Raw genomic sequence first — 20945 nt, 5'->3', positions numbered from 1 at the left:
CCTGTTCTCTGCATCTTGGGTGGCATTTAAGAACCAAGGACTTAAACTAAGTGTAGTGCCTTTTAGAATGGTTTGCACTAAAGGAAAGAAACTCAATACTAATTTTATTTATCTGCAACATTATGTTGTATGATTAGTGTTTCACAATAAATGTTCTCGAAATGACATACTATATTTGTCTTTTTTTTAAATACATTTAGCAGTTTGGCTTTCCTTAGGGTCTATGTAACCTGTTCTGAAACGGTTATTGTATGATTTTATATCGTGATATATATCGTTATCGCAAGAGGCTGCAATGTATATCGCAATATGGATTTTAGGCCATATCGCCCATATCTACCACCAACCTAGTTATCTGCTATAGACCGAAGTGTATCTGTGGTATGAATGCTGGGACGAATTTCAAAGTATAACTATGTAAAGCCTATTGTTGAAAGTTCAGACCGTCGCGTCCCATTGAAACGAACGGCGCAGTGATTAGCCTTCAAAACGAGAGAGGAAAAAAGACCTCAAACACCCTCAGCTAAGGTCATAAGCGTTGGGCCCCTTTCATCCTCTTGCTTGACTTTTGCCTTTGGGCACAGGTTCCTTAATCTTAGTTCCCCATGCAAGAAACACACGTGGTTGCAATGGTTTCAGATTGGCTGAAATCAGCATTTGCTGAAAATATTCAATACATTTCTGATTGGATTTAAAAAACAGTGATGTGACTTTTTGTTAAGTCACGTTCAAGTTAGGCATAGAAACAGCCACAGAAAACACATTAGTTTAACTTACTTAATCAAACGGCAATGAAACCCAGGTCACAAAAAGCAAGATTTATTCAAATTTTACAAAACAGAGAACATGACTATCAATATGATTCCCCAGAACTCTCTCAGAACACCGGACTTCACAAGACCTAAAAAGAAAGTAAAACAGCTCCACAGAGTTTCAGTTTACGCGTTACTGGTGAGTCTATCTTTTCCATTTGTCGTGTGAAGTGGACATTTTAGATCCGTCCGGGACATTCCTCCACACCGGCGGAGCTCCACGTGTTTCACGGAAGCCCAGAACCACGGTCTGACCGGCCGGACCCGGGTTGGCAGGCGGTGACCTCGACCCCGGCCCCTAGGAGGTCATCATGCGAGGGGCGATGCTCATGGACATCAGCTCCTGGAAGAGGAGCTTGCAGGCGTAGGGCATCCGCACCAGCGAGATCTGAGACCACGGAGGACAAAACGCTTACTAAAAAAAAGTCATGCTGAGGAGGTGTGGCTTATTCAGCAGCATGGCGACAAGCAGCATTCTGTGCTTAGTTCTTTCTCAGCCACAAATTCGCGTCACTACCCCTAGTCACTTAAAGGGTAATTCCGGTGTAAAATGGATTTGTGATATGTTTTGTATGATAACGAGTTAAAGTTAGTTTTGGAGCACAAAAAACGCATACAGACGCTTTCTTCAGTTGGCTGTTTTTAGCCGATTCTATCAAAACGCTATAAACTTGGAACGATGGAAGCACTGGTTATGTAAAAACTAAATCGCTATTTTAAACCACTTAAAAGGCTAAAAGTAGCCCGAAACTTTTGTAGTATAAGGGTCTTAACATATAAAACAAGGCATCGAGAACTTTGTAAGTGTACAGATTGTTTATTAAAAAGGACATTTTATACACACAATACCATCAGTAGATCACCCGTCTACGCCAATTTGTTTTGAAGACTCGATAAGTAGATTGGCGAACACAGAGCTTGCGTGTTGCTGACGGATGTCACAATCTCTGTTCGTCAATCTACCTATCGAGTCTTAAAAACAAAATGGTGTCAACGGGTGATCTACTGATGGTATTGTGTGTATAAAATGTCCTTTTTAATAAACAATCTGTACACTTACAAAGTACCAATGCCTCATTTTATATGTTAAGACCCTTATTATACTACCAAAGAAGTGTCGGGCTACTTTTAGCCTTTTAAGTGGTTTAAAATAGCGATTTAGTTTTTACCATAACCAGTGCCCCCATCATTCCAAGTTTATAGCCTTTTGATAGAATCGGCTGAAAACAGCCAACTGAAGAAAGCGTCTATATGCGTTTTTTGTGGTCCAAAACGAACCTTTCAACTGGTGGTCATACAAAACATATCCCAAATCTATTTTACACCGGAATTACCCTTTAAGGCCCACAGCGACTGCTGTGTGTTACTGAAGTTGCAAGTTTGTTGATGTTAATAAGTAATTAACAAGTCATTCATTGATTGCATTTTGTTTGGATACATGACCATGACTAACGCAGACAGGAAAACAGAGCAGTGGCTCAGAGGGAGACGTGTGCAACAAGGGAAGTGGCCGTGGCCCGTTGGCGTACCTGGGTTTTGTTGCGGCAGCCGCGACACTCGTAGGTGTGGGTGCGCGTGTTGGCGATGGCCATGAGGCCGCACAGGTTGCACACGTGCACCTGGTAGGGGTCGGACGCCTCGAACAGACGCTCCTTCAGGAACTGGGCAGCGCCGTGGGCGATCTGACAATCACGCTCCATCTCACCGAAACGCAGACCGCCATCACTGGGAGGAGGGGAGAGAGTATGAGAAGGACGGAGGAGGAGGGAAATAAAGAGAGTGAGAGAGAGGTGAGACAGATGGACCAGCAAGAAAGAGAGCGCATCGGACAAATAAAGAGGTAAAGAGAGAGAGACAGAATGTTGGTAATACGAGGTGCGAGACAAAGGAAGGCAATTGGTTCCTACCGCGATCTGCCCTCCATGGGCTGTCTGTTGAGGATCTGGACCGGCCCTCGGGCCCGGGAGTGGATCTTGTCGTCCACCATGTGCTTGAGGCGCTGGTAGTATGTGGGCCCGATGAAGATCTGGGAGGTGAGCTTGCGGCCGGTGAAGCCGTTGTAGAGAACCTGCATTGGAGAGACAGAGAGCGCCAGTGAGCCGACATATCAGACCTGTGGGAGTGGGAGGGGGAGGGCTCTGTGGCACAATGCCTAATATTAACCAATCAGGGGTCTGGAGTATCGCTAGCTCCGACTTCGTATCAAGGCCCGAACGGGTACCACACAACAAAAACGTTAAACGGAATCCAGTATGACATAGCAGTGTACACAACCCCCAGTGTTTCCTCAGTGAGTTACACAGAGCTGCTCATGCACCCCTCAAACACACTCAAATAGTGAATGAATGAACGAACAAACGGGTGTTAGTCTGTATCCATTTCCCACGTTCCAATTTGAGCCAGCCATTCATTTGTGGGAACAGACAACAACCATACATATTGTCAACGGTAACACCATCTCAATGGAGAGCGGTACAGAAGAGAACGAGGGCTCTAGCTTTACCTCGTTACCCCTCAGGTGGTAGCCGTACTCGGACAGCAGGTTGGAGACCTTCTGCACGTTGACCGCGTCGTTGAACGGCGTGGCGTCGCCGATCTCGCCCTTGTTTGCAGAAACCTGCGCATGCACAGGGGAAAAGGGACAGAATGAGACGGAATCACGACAACGGTTTACATGGTACAGTGTTTCATTTCAAAAAGATTTAACTAAATGAGTTGGTTCAGAATTAGGGGAGGAAGGAATGTGGTATACTGACATCCAACCACTAGGGGCAGTAGTGCTATTGCTGTCTACAAGAACCTGCTATCCTGAGCTACACATGTTGATGTATGATCACTATGCTGGAGTGCCCTGTGCCTGGGTCGACAATAAACATGCCTAGAGTAACGTCGGTGTCCGGCTAGTTAATCTCAGTATACCCAATATACTACAGTCGCACTGGTCGACAGTGTGACCTTGGGCCGGGCTGAACACAGCAACGGCGTCAGCATGGGGCTAGCTGTGATTGGCTCTCAAGGCGTACTGTGATACAAGATCCAGCCTTAAAGTAAACAGGATACTGGACAACATCAACAGTGTAGACAGATTGTTGGATGGAGATGGATGCTCCATAGAGTGCATTTATATAGCCACTTTAAGTGTTGACACACACACACCGGGACCTTTAGAAATACATTTATCTACCGAATTGTTAACCTTCAATTTCAGATTCTATACTCTGAAACTAGGTTGTGCAGCACTATAACTTTTTGTCTGTCTCTCTCACACACACACACAATTACCTTGCCCTGCAGACACTCGATCAAGTGACCGACTGTCATTCGAGAGGGGATGGCGTGGGGGTTGATGATGATGTCAGGCGTGATTCCCTCACACGTGAAGGGCATGTCCTACAGAGCAAACACACAAAGACGCTATAAGACAACACCCACGGACTGCTCTTTGAATTGAGAGAACCCCTGTTGGAGGCCCTCTATTGTCTTACACGAAACCCAATCCTTGTTGTGCTTTCTAAGACCGCTTTACAAAGGGAAATTGTTACCACACATGAGCCGCAGCAGGCTCTCCGGATTAATAAAGAGCTAGTGCTAACATGCAGAGAAGCAGAATGGGCTGGTTTGCGAGTTTGATTAAAGGTAGGTAGATAGGTAACAAAAGGTCAGGGAAACTATGGGTCTAGAAGATGGTCTACCCGTGTTTATTCACCATTTAGTTACTTAGCTTTAGTCAGAGACTAAGGAGATTATATTGGAATGAGATGCATCATGAATGAGCAGGTAGCGGTTTGTCTCTTGCTCGGGGGGGGGGGGTTGTCTCTTGCTCCCTATTGACAACGGGGTTTAAACCCAGAATCCTTTGGGCTCCTCGGTCAGACACGCCAACCTCGGGCCTACAACCTCGGGGTGTGAATCTTTTGGTATCTCTCAACTCAATTTTGATTCTTGAGGGTCACGATTCAATTCAAAAACGATTCTTGATTCCTGATTCAAAATAAACTAATGAATCAGTACATAGGGGTGCGCATTTCACAATCTACTCCAGTTCACTATGTGCTTAGAAAGGCAGTTTGGGAAATTAACTTATAAATGCACGAGTACAGTTTGTAAAAGATAATGTAATTTTTAATATTTGAATATCAACAGATTTCATTAATGTAAACACACTAAGACGCACGAAAAATAAAGGAAGAATATTAACGCTTTTGCAAATCTTCATGATTGGTTTACCCGAGCCCATCCCTCCCAATTCCCACTCCGTGTATGAGGATGTGGTTTTACCTCTTGTCGGTACTGGATTCCGCAGGTACCCTTCTGGCCGTGTCGGCTGGCAAACTTGTCTCCGATCTGGGGGATGCGGACGGAGCGGACCTGTGGCCAGGGGAGATGGAGAGAGAGACAGAGACAGGCAGCATGACACGCAGCTCTGAGGGACTGTCCAGCTGGGCTGGAACAGGGGAAGAGTTACGCATACCCCATTTGTCAACAGCCACCACTCTGCAGCTCGTAAAATTTGAGGGTTTAATGATCTGGTTTTGACTGATTGATATAGAATGACAGACGCTCCTCGAGGGCAGGATATCACGACTGTGTGTGTGTGCTAGAATTCGCTTGGTGCATTAGACTTTATGAGTACAAAATTATTCATTCTGTTGAACGGATTCTTGTTAAGAACAATAATTGTGATTTTGTGAGACTATTTAAACCCTAACAATTGTGCCTTCATGTCCTCATGAACCAGCTCTGGGACCACCCCCACCGGTCTGCGCTCACCCTGATCTTGCAGAACTTGTAGCCCTCCTGGTTGAGAGTGACCATGACCTGGTCCACGATGCCCGTCTCGCTGGTGCGCAGGAAGGTGCTGCAGTCGCGCTTGGTGTAGCGGCGGTTTGTGCTGTCCAGTTCGTCGTCGTTCTCCGGCAGCGTCACCGTTTTGCCGATGATCACGTCCTCGCCGGAGACGCGCACACCCGGCGCAATCAGCCCGTCGTCGTCCAGCTTGTCGTAGATGGCGTGTCGCATGCCTGGTGGGGACAGGGGGAGGGGCTTGTTACACAGAGGGTATGAAGGAGGGCGTTTTGTTTGATGCCAAAGTCGATGATGATTAAATGCTACATGATGCACTTTCAACCTGGTACAATGTGGCGTATCGTATACATTTAGCATGGGATGTAAAGGTTAACATTCACATCCGGCATTTTGTTATTGTTCTTGTTGTACATTTCTTTTCTTTTTAATGATTTTACTGCCCTCCAATTCTTCGGCTGGGACGCCTGAATTTCCCTTCTGGGGTTAATGATGTTTGCTAATGAAGTCGATGTTATCTTAATAAGACATTGGTAACCATTTAGCGGTCAAGCTTTACTGAAGGGAAGCCCACATTTTGATCAAAGTACATTAGATGAATGAAACTAAAAACACAATGGTTTTGTTTTGGTCCCCATAGCGACTGGAACAGCGGCTGTGGCGCTCCTGAGCGCTGTGCGCTCCACGTACCCTGGCAGGTTTCCCGGGTGGGCTTCTCAAAGATCTCCTCCTGGTCGAAGCCCTTCTTGGACTCCTGCTCTTTGTAGGAGCGGTAGAACACAGACCTGCAGGACAACATAAGCACCTGTAAACCTAGCAGTCCCTCCTCATCCCCACCACCACTGTGTGACCTGCTGACAGACCTGGAGTCACTCGGAGTGGTTCAGACTCAGGTTTATTGAGGCATGTTTGAGTCTATAAGTGATCATCACTAAAATAGTTTGATGCCCTTGGAGAAGGCCGAATAAATTACAATCAAACGGCGTTGTTTTACCCCAAGATACAAATGTCCAGGGTCATGGGCTAAATGAAAGAGACGTAGCCATGCAGACGGAGGAGTTGACTGACCTGAAGAATCCCCGGTCTACGGCAGACCTGTTCATGATGACCGAGTCCTCCTGGTTGTAACCCGTGTAGGAAGCGATGGCCACGATGGAGTTGATGCCTGACACACACCCCCAAAGTTCAAATCATTCCAGAAATTGCTAGCATTCAAAAATGTAATATTGCACCTTTTTACACTTATATTGTAAAATACAAAATATTTAATTAAAATTAAGAGTAAATTCTAGACTCCATAAGATGTAGGTATTCCAATCAATCACCAAAATCATACAAATATAAAACCATTGGGAATGGAAGTTTCTAACGAGTAGACGATAAATAAAGGCGAACAGCCCCACCTGCTGGCAGTTCTCTGAAGCGCAGGTACTCCATGGAGCGGGTGGTCACCAGAGGTTTCTGGGGGTAGTACAGCACATGGGCCAGTGTGTCCATGCGCACGTGGAAGTTGGTGATGTACACGCCCATGGCCTGCTTACCCATAGCAGACTGGTATGTGTTCCTGGGAGACTGCACGAAGGAGATAACAGCGAAATTGTCATAAATTGATAATTATAGCAGAGTATCTGACCAGCTTCATCAACCCTTTCTTTGGCTAGTTGCCTTCAGTACGTAGAAAAAATGAGCTGAAATGCCTTTTCCCTATAAACAACCTACAAGGAACAGAGCTCTTACAAGTGGATCATACTGTGTTGACCTTCTCTCACAATTTAAACCACAAAGTCTAGACCGCGCACTACACACACACACACACACTGCATCACTTAGGGCCATATTGCTGATACCTGGTTGTGATCGGGGAAGGGGATGATGGAGGCGCAGACCCCCAGGATCATGGAGGGGTGGATCTCACAGTGGGTGTAGGTGGAGCAGTAGGCCACGCCCTTCTCCTGGAGGTCATCGGGGGTCATGGCCAGCATGACCGTCTCCTCCTCCAGGGTGTCGATGTACTCCACCACGCCACTGGCTACGAGGTCCTGCCAACTGACACGCGCCCGCGTTAAGACCATTGCGGTCACTCGGCAGCAGCCATAGGGTGTTGCGTTCAATAAGCCTCAGGTAGCTTACATATCGCCAAGATTTAAATTCTGGATGGCTGCGGCTCACCACTTTCACACAAACGATGACGTCATTCTTTGCACGTTGACTTTTGGACACTGAATGTTTTTTTCCGCCCTGTGGAGCGACGCCCCGTCGGAGCGGGCGGTGACGGCGTCTAGGGTCAGCTCACCTGTAGTTGTTGTACTCTCGCTCCTTGAGCTGGTCGATGTGTCTCCTCTTCAGCAGCAGCTTCTGTTTCTCCACGATCAGCAGGGGGCGACAGATGCGGCCGGCGTCCGTGTAGATCCGGATCTCTCGCTCTCGGATGTCCCGGATCATCGACACCTGGGAACGCACACACACACACATCCACCGCGTCAATGCATTCACACTATTCCAATTAGTATATCTTGATGATTGTGGCTTCCCTGATGAAGGGTTGGAACAACAACGTAGAAGGCGCCTCCAGGTTTATTTCAGCAGCTACTCCACTCACAATCTCATACGTTTCATTACAGAATATTCTATATTGGTTCAATAAAAAGTAAAAAGGACTAAATGAAGATATTCATGATATTATCATATAAGTCCTATTCTTGATTCATACACTCAACAGGAGATTAGTTTAGGAGAAAGAGGCCCCGTGCTGCCCAACAGCCCATAATAGTCTTGGTCCCGGTTACCTCAGAGACGATGATGTCCATCTGCCTGCGGAGCTTCCTCAGGGTGTTCATCAGCTGCTCCGGGTCCTTGTGAATCCCCACCCAGCAGCCGTTCACAAAGATCTTAGTGGCGCTGCAATCAGACACCCCGATCAATCAGAGATGATCAATCAGACACCCCCCGATCAATCAGACATGATCAATCAGACACCCCCGATCAATCAGACATGATCAATCAGACACCCCCGATCAATCAGACATGTGAAATCACCGACCAACCCAGCCTTGAGCTGCCGGTCTATTATCAGCACAGCAACATGGAGTAGAAGCAAGAAAATATTTTGGCTTATTTCCTTAATATGACCCATACAATTATTGTTGCTTTAGCCCTAACATTACACCACAATAAAAAATGATACATCTCAATATTACAGATGAAGATATTCCATAGTACGATTCCACGAAAATATTCAACTTTTAGAGCCCCGAAAATGTCTGTGTGTCTTTGTATGCGGGCTTGTGTGTGTGTGACTAACTCTGCAATGGCAGCCGGAGAGATCTCCTCCAAGTTCTCCATGCTCCACTCCTCCAAGAACTCCAGGATGGGAGAGGGCTGGGAGCCCACGGAGATGTAGGCCATGAGGGCCAGGTTCTTCACCAGGCCTACAGCGTGGCCCTGCATCACCGGGGGGGGGGGGACAGAGGGGGAGACATGCATTTACAACCAGGAAGACATCCTGCATACTACTTCAAATAAATCGCTCATACTATTGTCTGTCATACAATTAATTGCTTATTGCCCTTTACGTTGACTGACACAACCCTGTGTTTCGGCTGACCTAGCTGCTCTGCATGTAGGAGCTGGATTCCTGTCGTTGCTCCAGTATTGATTGTGTGTGGGGGCAGCATAGTCAAGGTGTTTGATAACCGGCCGAAAGTTGATGCAGTCTACCTCTATGTCTTCTAGAGCAAGCTGCTCCTAAATGACGTGCCTCTACAAATGGATGCTACCTTCGATTTGGATAAACGTATCTGCAGAATTGCTAAATACTGAACAGTAAAGAGGGTTTGTAAGAGCCATGCTTGGTTATACAAGTCACATCCTGAGCACCGTACCTCGGGGGTCTCGGCGGGACAGATCATCCCCCACAGGGTGTTGTGCAGCTGGCGGGGCTTGGCCAGCTTGCCGTCCCTGCCGATGGGCGAGTTGAGGCGCCGCAGATGAGACAGCGTGGAGGCGAAGGTCAACCTGTTCAACACCTGATGGACAAAAAAACACTGGTTTAGTTTCAGGATAGTGGATTTGCTCCCACCCACAAAGGGCCCTAGTTTCCATCCCTAATGTCGGCATCCTACCTGTAGAAATCCTTGTGCATGAGAGATAAGCCCTGCCTGTTTCTTAATGACACGCATCCGACTCTGAGTTAGTGTGGATAAGAGCATCTTGTAAATGACTCGATAGTAGGCTGGGGATGCATGTTATCTCACCTGGGATACTCCCGCCCTGGCCTGATGGGCCTTCTTCACGTCTCCCCAGTTGCCTGTGGCCAGAGAGTACTTGAGGCCGTCAGAGATGATGCGCGTCTTGATGGCCAGCTCCAGGTTGAAGTCCTTCCCGCGGTCGATGAACTTCTGGGCGTAGATGCGGATCTCCTTCAGAAGGTTCTTGAACATCCTGGAAACAAGAAGAGGTAAATCCGTAGATATTTATCAAACGTAAAACGTCTTCAACCATTGCAGCAACCCATAAACCAAATTATTAAAATGTTATATAAATGTGAGATCCAATCAAGACATTGAAAACAAAATAGATTGTGTCAAGACCCACCCTCTGAAAAGGAAAGCCAATAGCGGTCCGGCCAGGTCCAGCCTCTTGTTGCCATAGTGATCCCTGTCGTCCAGCTCTCTTCTTCCAAGGGCAGCCAAGAGAAGTCTGTGAACCATGTACCTGAAAGAAGAAAAGATGAATATAAAGCAAAGTTGACATATTTCAGCCTCACAGGGAGGTCATGTTTGATCATGTGTTTGACTTTCACTCGATGCCAGTTGAAGTATTAACTTTGACACAGTGTAAACTTTTTTCTATGTAAAGCAAAGGCTTCAGAAGCATACCATAAAATTATGTTTTACTGTCGTAATGTTTAGCATCAATAATGACAATGTACCTCAACTGTGACCAATGTTTACATCTTTATCTAGTCCTATATTGTGTGCATATTTCTTATTTTCTCAACATATTTCTTTTTTTTGAATTCTCGTACCCCAGGAAGTACGCCTTCTTGGTCTCGCAGAAGTCGCTCACTCCCACGTGGGGCAGCACCTCCTTCTGCAGCACCTCCTTGGCGTACTTGATCCTCCTCTCCTTGGTGACGCCGGGCTTGGCACCTCTTGAGCCGATGAAGTTGAGCGCCACATTCTGCTCCTGGATCACGAAGGCCTCGTCCAGAGAGGGTTTTACCTGACGGACACAGTGATCGATGTTAGACACACACAGGCTTGTTGGGGAATCTGAGCCTTATAAGCGGTGGGAGGTTCACAGCGTTTACCATCTCCATCATCTCGGGGTCGTCGAAGTCGTAGATGATGTGCTCCAGGATGTCTCTGTCGGACACGAACCCCAGCGCTCGGAACACGATGATGATGGGCACTTCCTGCCGGATGTACGGCAGTGTGGACACGATCCTCTGGCCAATGGCGCTCTTCTTTACTCCCTGAAAGCAGGACGGGAGGGAGGAGGGGGAGATGTTTCCGGTTAGGACAGAAAAGTTTCTCAGTTTGATGCCCAACATTGACAGCCAAAAGAGACCCACCCGGAAAATCCCAGTATATGTGCCAATGTGTTTCTTAAATAGCGATATTTTAAAGGACAAGGAAGGAAGTTTCGGAAGGACGAAATCGTGCCAGCTAATTGGGGTTACTTCATCCAAAACCACACAACTACTCTACAGGTGAGATTCCGTTTGCCCAGGTGAGAGTAAAGGTTAACCACCACCACACTACAGGGGATATACAGTACTTCCAGAGGAGGGTTTACAGGTAGCTGTGGGCGTGTACTCACCTGGCCTCCTCTGGCCATCATGCTGACCCAGATGGAGCTGGTGGGGCGGGACGAGTTCTCCAGGCAGGAGCGGCACTCCCCTGTGTAGGCGTACTTGGAGTCCTTCTTGGCAAACACGTACACTGTGTTGGTGGCCATCTTCTCCTGAGCGATCAGGACCTGAGAAGAATGGATCATGTATGATACCTTTTATATATATGCACACACACAAACACACCCGATATCAAAACCATAAACAACAATATAAAGAAAATCCAAATCCCATTAACAAAATTAACTTTGGCCGAAAATCGGTTAAATTCCCACTCAGGGGATAATAGAGGCTTGTCTTATGGCGCATTTCCACCGGGGGGTGCGGGTCTGTTCAGTCTGCAAAGGTGGGGACATTTCAACCGCCAAAAGTGGGGGGAATCCGGACTGAGCCGTATTGAGTCGTACTCGTCCCGCAGTACTCCTCTGTTGGGGTACTGGGACGCCTGAAAGGGTGCCGGCGAGTGTGAGCTACACGCCGTCCGTTGATTGGTCGACAGAGTTGTCAGTTCCGCGCGACAGGGGGATAATAACAAACAAACGCAGTGACCGCAAGGTATTTCTGTACAACGGCGAAAGCTTTGATTATTGAAGAAAACGTTGCGCAAAAGTTTGACGTCCTTCTTGGACGTCCTACATTGTGGCTCTTTTAATGTGTTGCGTTCTTCTTTTTCCTTGGATTTAATAGCAGGCGTCACTGTGTCGGGCTGCTATGAGGTCACGATGCTCACGTAGCTGCCGCGGCTATCGCCATCCGGCTCAAACCCCGCCCTACCATAAGGGTAGGGCGGGGTTTCATCTCTGTCTGCGGTGGAAACGCGAGCCGCAACTGGGCCGGGCTATAACCGCACCCTCACTACTGGGCTGAGGCGTGCTGGGTCCGGAGCGTACCCGCCGGTGGAAGAGCGCCATTAAAAGATAAACTTAGTTAGAGTAACATTCCTCGTGGTGCACGTTAACCAGCCAGACTGGTTCTCCAAATCCCTTTTGAGGAAAAATTCAATTCCGATCGGATTGGGCTCAGAAGTAAGCACAGCAGCGTTACCACGACGGCACTCTTATCAAGCCCTTACCTTCTCGGAGCCGTTGATGATGAAGTAGCCCCCGGGGTCCAGGGGACACTCGTTGAGCTCACACAGATCACGATCCGTCAGGCCGCTGAGCAGGCAGTAGGTGGAGCGGAGCATGATAGGGATTTTACCGATGAAGGTCTTCTGGTGCTGGGTCAGCAGCTGGTCCTCGCCCTCCTTGATGATGGTTTTGGTGATGTCCACGTAGAGAGGGGCGGAGTACCTAAACGCCACACGGGGGAGGAGACAAGACATGTTAAACACACACACACACACCTTACTGAAAAAGCAGGGGAAACCTGTCCAGTATGTGAGGACCAATGCTGGGTCTGAAGAGAGGAGAACGTACGTGAGGTTGCGAAGGCGAGCTTCGTTGGGCATCATGGGAGATGGGGCGCCGTCTCTCTCCCAGTGGGTGGGCTTGGACAGGTAGATCTGCTCAAACTTCAGCAGGTAGCGTGGCTGTGTAGGCAAGAAATAAGGTGCCATGAGATTTTTGTGTCAAGCTACCAAACCCACCATTGCTACTATTTAGTCATTAAGCCGACACTTTTAACCAATGCAAATGATGAATGTTCATTTCAGATGCACGTCATTCAGCAGGTAGAGGTGAGGCCTCCTTTCTCACTGATGCCTAAAGGTGGACCGCAGACATTGGGACTCAAACCCAGAACCTTTCACCTGGGAGTCGAGCACCCTGACCGCTCGATTGGCCTGGCCCCATACCCATAATTCCCAGCCTCTTCGATATAAGAAAAACAACTGCAATTAAAGTCCCCTTCAGTCTATTTTAATGTTAAGGAAAACGTGTAATGGAATTAATTGACATTCACGTTTCCTATCCCAAGACTAAATCCATATGTGACCAGGGAACTTGGAGGGTGAGGTGCAACAGCAATGATATTATTAAAAATTATTATTATTAATGATGATGATTATTATCATTGGCTGTGGCTCTCACCGGATCCTCCACCTCCCCGGAGGTGTGCTGTGCCTCAGCCTGCAGGTCGATGGGTGGGGCGTCCTCCACGATCCTCTGGACGGACATCTGGATGAACTCATCGAATGAGTCCAGCTGCTGTCGCACCAGACCCTTCTCGTCAAAGTACGAGCTACAAGAAGAGGACATTTATTTTGTTACCAACAACAATAACTAGATCTGTAATGTGTACTGAATATTGTTCAAGTCTGACAAGACTGTGTGTCAAGAAGTATGGCTGACGGTAGCATATATTAATTGACTACAACGCATGCAATACACTCCTTCAAAGATTTTATTTTAAGCCAAATTGAAGACTAAACCAAAAGGCCAATGCATGAACAGACAATTCGATTTTCCTAATCATACTTATGACAACAGAATTATAGATCTGAAAGGTTAGCAACCTGATAACAATCCAACAGGCTTCCTGCCACAAATCGGAGGTGATTTCATCTTCATCTTCGTCATACTGGGTCTCTGGAATTAGAGAGATGATTCAGCAAAGGGGAAATTAATTACTATGATATCAAAGTTAAAATTGAAAGCTGGATTTTTCTATATGATATGTTTTATATTATTATATAGAAAATGGAAAGAGAGACACTTCCATCCCGACAAACCCAAAAAGCATGTGACGTTACTTATATTTATGCATATCTGATGCATACACATTGTATTTGAATGCATTTATAAACACATACATTCCCAAAGGGATAAATAAAGGGATTAGAATCCTAAAAAACTTTATATACCAGCTATAGAGGTAGCATTTGAGCAAAACTCAAGCAAGTCGCGTCAAAGTAGCGCGCCATTAGCTTCGGCTATCTTAGCCTGCTAGTTATATTAGCCTGGCTCTGGTATGAATGAAAGCTAAGGTGAGCTCCATAGCCCACTATAATATCCTCGTTCACGACTCACTCAATGTAACACGTCCTTACCCTCATCTGGATCATACATGGTAGCAGAAAACGCTCCCAGGCGCTATTTAAATACTAAATGTCAGTAAAACTATTCCAACTTCACTTAGTCCACACAGCGCTGTGGAGGAAAGACAACAACACTGCGGAGAACAAAAGTGACTTCCGGCTATCACCGGTTCTGGCGTTTTCAAAATTAAAGTTCACAGCTGAAGCGACAATGTGGGGAATTATAATAACTACAGAGCAACTGAGCGGGATCTTTCTAAACGGCTCTGGTTAATATGGGTCTTGGAGCTTTCAAAATCAAAGCCTCAGATTGTGCTACAAATATCCTATCTATGTTTATTGTTCGGTGATCAGCTGTGTTATGACTAACTTAATGTAAATAATAATAGGAATAGCCAAATCTAACTTCAGCCAACTAATTGTAAATAAATATTGGACAATGCATATGAAAACACTATTTGCTGTACTGTAATTTTGGTTTTGGATAATGATTATTAGAATAATAATACTATTCTATTCATCATTTCTGCAATTATACACCCGAGCTTGCGCCATAGTTATAGTGCACTAAAATGATCAGATATGTACTTCCTGGTTGATTCCACTAGATGTCAGAGATAGCCCGGAGAGGAAACCTTGTGCAAAAATAAGGTCTGCCGTAACAATCTTCTTATTATGCATCTGTGATCAGAATAGCCAAAATTCTGGCTTCAATTTAAACAAAACAATGATAAGGATGACAGCAGATTAGCTGGTTAGGATACAACGTTGCCACGTAAGCCTATGCTAACTTAAATTTGACACATATAGCTCCGCTATAAATTTTGCATCCATTTGTTTTTGTGTATTTTTTAATTGCGAATTGCATTCTTTAATTGCTGTTTGCATTTTAAGAAAATAACCAAGCACTGCAACTGTTGCTCTGAAGTTGGGAAACTTAAATGGACTTCTGGCCTCATTTCTGGAAAGCTTGATCCACCCTATTTCTTAGACTGGGCAAAACTCTTTCTTATTCACACTCTCTTGCTCTCCTCTCAATATCTCTCTATCTCTTCCTCTTCTTCCTTCTTTGTTATTATGTAGCCTCCCTTTACCTTTGTAGCTCTCCATTCCCCTCTACGCCATCCTCCCCCTCCTCTGCTTCCTCTATCCAGTGTAACGGTCCCTGGAACCAGCTCCCCAGTACCTGGAACCCCGGGGTGGTTCACGCTGAACCCCGAAGAGTCGGATGGGAACCAGATGCTGTGGATCCTGGCCGACGGCCCACACTGCGAGCCTCACCAGGACACCCTCCCACCAGCCCTCCTGTCGTTCATTGACTTCTAATGACTGTCCTCTTAATGTTTTTAAATTGGTTCCTGCCTTTGCAAAGCATGATGCATGGCCTTTTGTCGGTATGGTGTATAAATAAACTTGCCTTGCCTTTGCCTTTTAAGCAAACAATTTGTATACCAACACTAGGCAGAAAACTAGAACCGGTCTAGAACAGTTCTCAGCGAGAACTTGTTTCTTCTGGGGCAGGATTGGATGGTCTAGTAGAGGTTAAGGTTGTCTGACTTGCGACTGAAAGGTTGTTGGTTTCACCCCCAAGGCAGGTATACTTATGTAGGGTAAGTTAAATCGTCTCAAAATAAACCAAAAAATATACTCATTCTCCATTTGTATTTCATTGTACAAATGGTTTAATCCAAAGTTTTAACTTACAGTGAGTTTCAGTTACATGCCATTAATGAGGTGCTCAAGGAGGCCCACAGGTAGATTGTAGACATTTGGTGATTCAAACCCACAACCTTCTGGCTGGAGAGTCAAACAGGCTTAACGACGAGACTATCCTGACCATCCTCCAGCTGGGCAGTGATCCAGCGGTAGACGCGGAGGCGGTGCGTGTTGACTCTGCGGGGTATTTAGGCAGGCCACCGGTGAAGAGAGAAAGGGAGGTAGTGTGGTAGGTGGTGTTTGGTGGGTGCAGGGCTTCCATATGCACACTGCAGTGACCCTCAAAGAGGATATGGATGGATACCCACACTTGTATTGTGTCTCACTTCCTCTTTCCCCTGTTAGGGTCCCCCACTTCATCTATTATCCTCTTTCTTCACCTCTCCTCCCCTCTTCCTGTCTACACTTCAGTAGCACTCCTGTCCTGCACTGCTCTTTCTCTGCTAGTCACTTCCTCTCTGCGTCTGGGTTCTTCGTCACCTCCAGGGGTGTAGTGTGCGGGAGACGCCTGCTTGTTTTCACTGTGGCAGCGCCGTGGGCTCAGTTTGTGTTTACGTTGGATTTCCATTGTGTTTTTGCTCATAGCTATTTTTTTACTCATAAAATCCTCTACAAAGTTTTGCATTTATATATAATGTGTTTGTCGTGACTGCAGGCCTAACCTGTCTGTAAACTGGTGGTAGCATGGCAATGTTAGGAGCTCCATAAATGTGTTGAGTGACGTGAGTGTTTGTTTAGACCTTTAGGTAGGCCGATTGTTGTAATATGTGGGATAATGAGAAACAAGCATTGATATTAAACATGTTGATTATTACAATTGAGATTAGCTACAGTTTCCATATTGGGCAAGTAACAAACTTCAAACTTCTTCTTAATGTGTGCGCGTTTGCGCGTGTGTGTGTGTGCAAGCGGATCACAAAACACATTTAAAAGTACAACAACCTATGCTCTGTACAATATCCATCTCTCCTTGGCTCCACTACTGTCTTAACATGTACCTGGCCTCATAACATTCTACTCGCCCTCCAATGCTCAGACATGTTTGTTGTGCCCGCTGAATTTGTGTGTGTGTGTTTTTTTCCCATTTCACTTTCCACATGCTCTTTCATGAGACCTAAGAGCTTGCCGCAAGAAGAAAATGACTATGGGAACTCGCCAAGGCGTTTTATGGTAAGTTCGGCCCGTGCTCGTAAAGGCTGGCTGTTGATTGGATAGTGGAATCCAAGATCCAGGCTACTGTGAGGCAAACTTCATGTTTTTCTTCTGCATTTTTTCATCAAGCGCAAAGACGATTTAGCCGAGGTAGCTCATTGTATTGTTTCTGGTATACCTTAATTCATAAAATAATGGATTAAAAGACTTATTGAATTGCAATCAAGGAATTTGGGCATAAAAAGTTTACAGCTAAGGATGCTAGAGTTATAACTTGTGCAGAAGACTGCCACAGTCTAAGACATACAGGGTCCTGTTGCCTTGACTGCTTGAACCCCGGCCCAACGGCGAGGACCTTAATGAGGTAATACTGAGTCACAACTAAGTAGGGCAGTTAGCAGGATGCTTAGCACAGTGACCACAGTGTTTCAATGAGACACGAGTCTAAGCTCAGCTGACTTCTATGGGCCAAAACGTGCCAATGCTAGGATAGAAATGGAGCAGCCACTAATCCTGTTAAGGTAGAATATAAGGATGAGGATTAAGTCATTTTCTGTTTTAATAGTTTTATGTAGGCTCTTGCTGTGTTAGCACTGGTCAGTGAAATATTTAGAAACAGGTTACTTTAAATTGACGGAGACATGTCATTAAGAATAGGAAAAGAAAGGATTGCGAACAGACTAAAGGGGTTTAGGAGCGATAACGAGAGTAGACCAAAACAAGCAAAACATAATCCAACGAATAGAAGGAAAATAGGGTAGGTGTAACTGAAATTATAACTGTGTGTGGGGGAAGCTATTCGAATTAGTGTGGTTTAAGTTTTTTACTCTAAGCAGTTTACCTCTTCACCATAGGGTGACTAGGGGGTGTGTTTGTTTCCACCAGCAGTCAGCAGTGGTGTTCATTCAGATGCTTCTGCCAGGATTCTGCCGTTTTCCAAATCTTTTGCTCTCTCACTGACCAAATGTTTCTTCCCACCAACCCTCCCCTCACCCCTCGCCCCCCTGGGGGAGGGGGCTGGCATCTTAGGGAGGCCATGTTGTTTACTCACACACACACCCACACAAACACACACACTGGCAAATGCACATGTACACACAAACACACACACTGGCACATGCATATGTACACACACACACACACACACACACACACACACACACACACACACACACACACACACACACAAACATGTCCATGCTCACAGACATTTAATTTAGCCTTATTTTACCTCTGAATTTTCTGATCCACTTATCAGCTGGATCGGTGGTAGGTTAATTCACCATATATCTACATCGGCCAACAGCAGGGAAGGAAATACATATGGTGGTAAAACAAAGAAAATAACTGGAGTCTATTTTGACCCCATTCTGTCTTCAAACTAAAAGCACACAAGACCTTGCCAACCAAAGACCGGGGTCATTTTAAACCGACCCATGGTTGTACTTCCAAGAACCATTTAAAGAGTTTGAAATGCTGCCAGCCTTGGCTTGAAGATTAGGTAGGAGAAGGATTCTCAATTGAGTATATTTTGATGGTGCAATCACAATACTTTCCTTCAGAGTAAAAGTGTGGATAGTCCACTTTCCAAACACAGATCCAGAAGCCTGTTTTCGAGAAGTTACTTTGATCGGTTGTACATTTACATTCTTTGTCGAAAAGAAATTCAGATACATGAATATTATGCGGAATTACATTAACACCTTTCTGGCTAGCATGTGGGGAAGCTTGTCTGCTTTGCAGCTTATAACATAACTATATTTTGTTTAAAGTAGAACTATATAACAGCTGTTACAGCCCAGAAAAAAAGAAAATAGCGAGGTATGACTACATTAAGTTATTAAAAATCATTCCTCTGCACTAAAATGACCAAAGTGACAAACTGGTAATTTCACACAATTAATTTAATCCTGTAGTATAAGGAGTGATGAAAAAAATCACATCTATATCATATAGCACATGTTGTTTAAAGAGTTGATATTATGCCAGGTGCCTTTGAAAGCCCTTTCCTGTGTTTAGTGACATCACAAGTGGGCGAGTCCAGGTAGAAGAAAGCTGGATAGATCAGCCTACCAGCTTACCCAGTGGAATGTAGCAAATGTTGCTTATCTATCCATCATACAACTAGGTGGACACTCCCACTTGTGATGTCACTAAAACAAGATTATAAAAGGAGACATAGTATACCACTAGGTGTGAGTGTGATTAGCCATTACAAGCTGTTTTGAATATCTGCCTTTTCTGACCTCACAAGAGGGCGTGTCCGCCTAGATCTGTGCTGGATAGATCAGTCTACAGCCTACCCAGTGGACTGTAGCAAACGTTGCTCATCTACTGGCCCACTTGCGATGTCAGAAGAGCCAGATTTTCAAAACACTTTGTAACGGCTAATCACACTCACACCTGGTGGTATAATATGTCAGCTTTAGAAAGATTTTTAAATGTCTTGTAATGGCTAATGGCAATCACACCTGGCGACATAATATCACCCTTTTAACACACACATTTAAAAACTCTGGCCTTATTAGGACATTCTTATATCCTCATAACATCAACCCTCTTAACCTTAACCCCTTAACCCCCAGAAGTGGAAGGAAAAACTCTGTTCAATCTATTTGTGAAATCACAAATTGAACTCATTTGTGTGCTAGAGACGACCTCAAGCAGTTCGACAAGACAAGCATCGCCCAGCCTTCAGCGGTCCGGTGACAAGATGTTGGACATTAAACAATGCGTGTCGTCCAACAAATCAGGCTTCCAAAAGGAGTGAAGAAACAGCTCTTTGACCACAGGCCTGTCTAGGAACACTTGGCATGAGGAGATGACTGACACCATCTGCTTGTTGCTGTTATGGCCGCCTTCACCTCTCACCTCAGAAGGCCCACTCCACCCTGCTGGTGTCCAGATGAAGGGTTTCATACGTTTCAGAAGTGATATCACCCTCATGGGAGAGCTTTTCCCTTGCAGAGTCCCGACACAAGGGACGGCGGGGCTTTGGTGGGGAGATGGTTTTCATTAAGGATAACGTAATATCCCTGGGATCCGCCACTGCGCTCACCATCTTACGTCAGGTGTGACGTGAGTGCGCCTTTATCCTCGGTGTCAGCACATAAGCATGTGCTGCTCTTGTACAGTTGGCGGATATGAGGGAACATGGTTTTGAGTCTGGGAAACTTCCAAAGATGATATCTTCATCTTTCTTGGAGAATGGAACCTAACCTCCAGTGGGTAGAGTAGAGGTGAATTATAATTTAATGTATCAACAATCTGCAAGCTTACTAGAGCATGTAAAAAAAAGAGGGGGGCTGGTTTTGTGACTTTGATTTGAACTTTGACTGACTTGTGTCTTGTGTTGATGAAATCACAGAAATCTTGATGATTAACCTTTCACTATGGAGAGGCAAGAGAGAATCACTCGCATGTCCGACGCAGACCAGACAGAAAGCTTCTAGCTTATTACACAAACAGACACGCACACACATACATGTACACATGTACACATACTTCATGATGTTCACCTTTGGATCTGGTTGTCAGTCTGTGATACTCTGTATACATTTTTATAAACAAATTGCATATACAGAAACAGAGAGAGAGGTATACGGAATGAATAAAACGATTAAAAATAAAT

The 20945-nt window shown here is 45.5% G+C and overlaps 1 protein-coding gene across 1 annotated transcript; it reads right to left on the bottom strand.

Moving 5' to 3' along the window:
* Nucleotides 1-803: 803 nt before the first annotated feature.
* polr2b (RNA polymerase II subunit B) lies at nt 804-14598 on the bottom strand. The gene is made up of 25 exons (XM_079744550.1): nt 14459-14598; nt 13925-13997; nt 13500-13650; nt 12888-13000; nt 12542-12761; nt 11439-11597; nt 10927-11091; nt 10642-10838; nt 10209-10328; nt 9869-10055; nt 9497-9640; nt 8917-9056; nt 8402-8513; nt 7909-8063; nt 7463-7661; nt 7019-7187; nt 6684-6780; nt 6306-6400; nt 5583-5833; nt 5091-5180; nt 4095-4202; nt 3316-3429; nt 2720-2880; nt 2342-2537; nt 804-1200 (listed from the first exon to the last, which is right to left on the bottom strand). The coding sequence occupies exons 1-25, from the start codon at nt 14475-14477 to the stop codon at nt 1111-1113; spliced, it is 3525 nt and encodes a 1174-aa protein (XP_079600676.1). The 5' UTR covers nt 14478-14598; the 3' UTR covers nt 804-1110.
* Nucleotides 14599-20945: the final 6347 nt, after the last annotated feature.

The sequence above is a fragment of the Pollachius pollachius genome (assembly GCF_949987615.1).
Source record: "Pollachius pollachius genome assembly, chromosome: 10".
Lineage (NCBI taxonomy): Eukaryota > Metazoa > Chordata > Actinopteri > Gadiformes > Gadidae > Pollachius > Pollachius pollachius.
Note: the sequence above shows the minus strand (reverse complement) of the source record. Positions and strands in the feature narration are given on the sequence as shown.

Excerpts from the sequence above, each read along its gene's own strand:
- polr2b (XM_079744550.1), bottom strand. Across the intron at positions 9,641-9,868 it reads CCAGGGCGGGAGTATCCCAG|GTGTTGAACAGGTTGACCTT; the intron begins GTGAGATAACAT and ends TTTGTCCATCAG. Across the intron at positions 5,181-5,582 it reads ACAAGTTCTGCAAGATCAGG|GTCCGCTCCGTCCGCATCCC; the intron begins GTGAGCGCAGAC and ends CCCTGGCCACAG.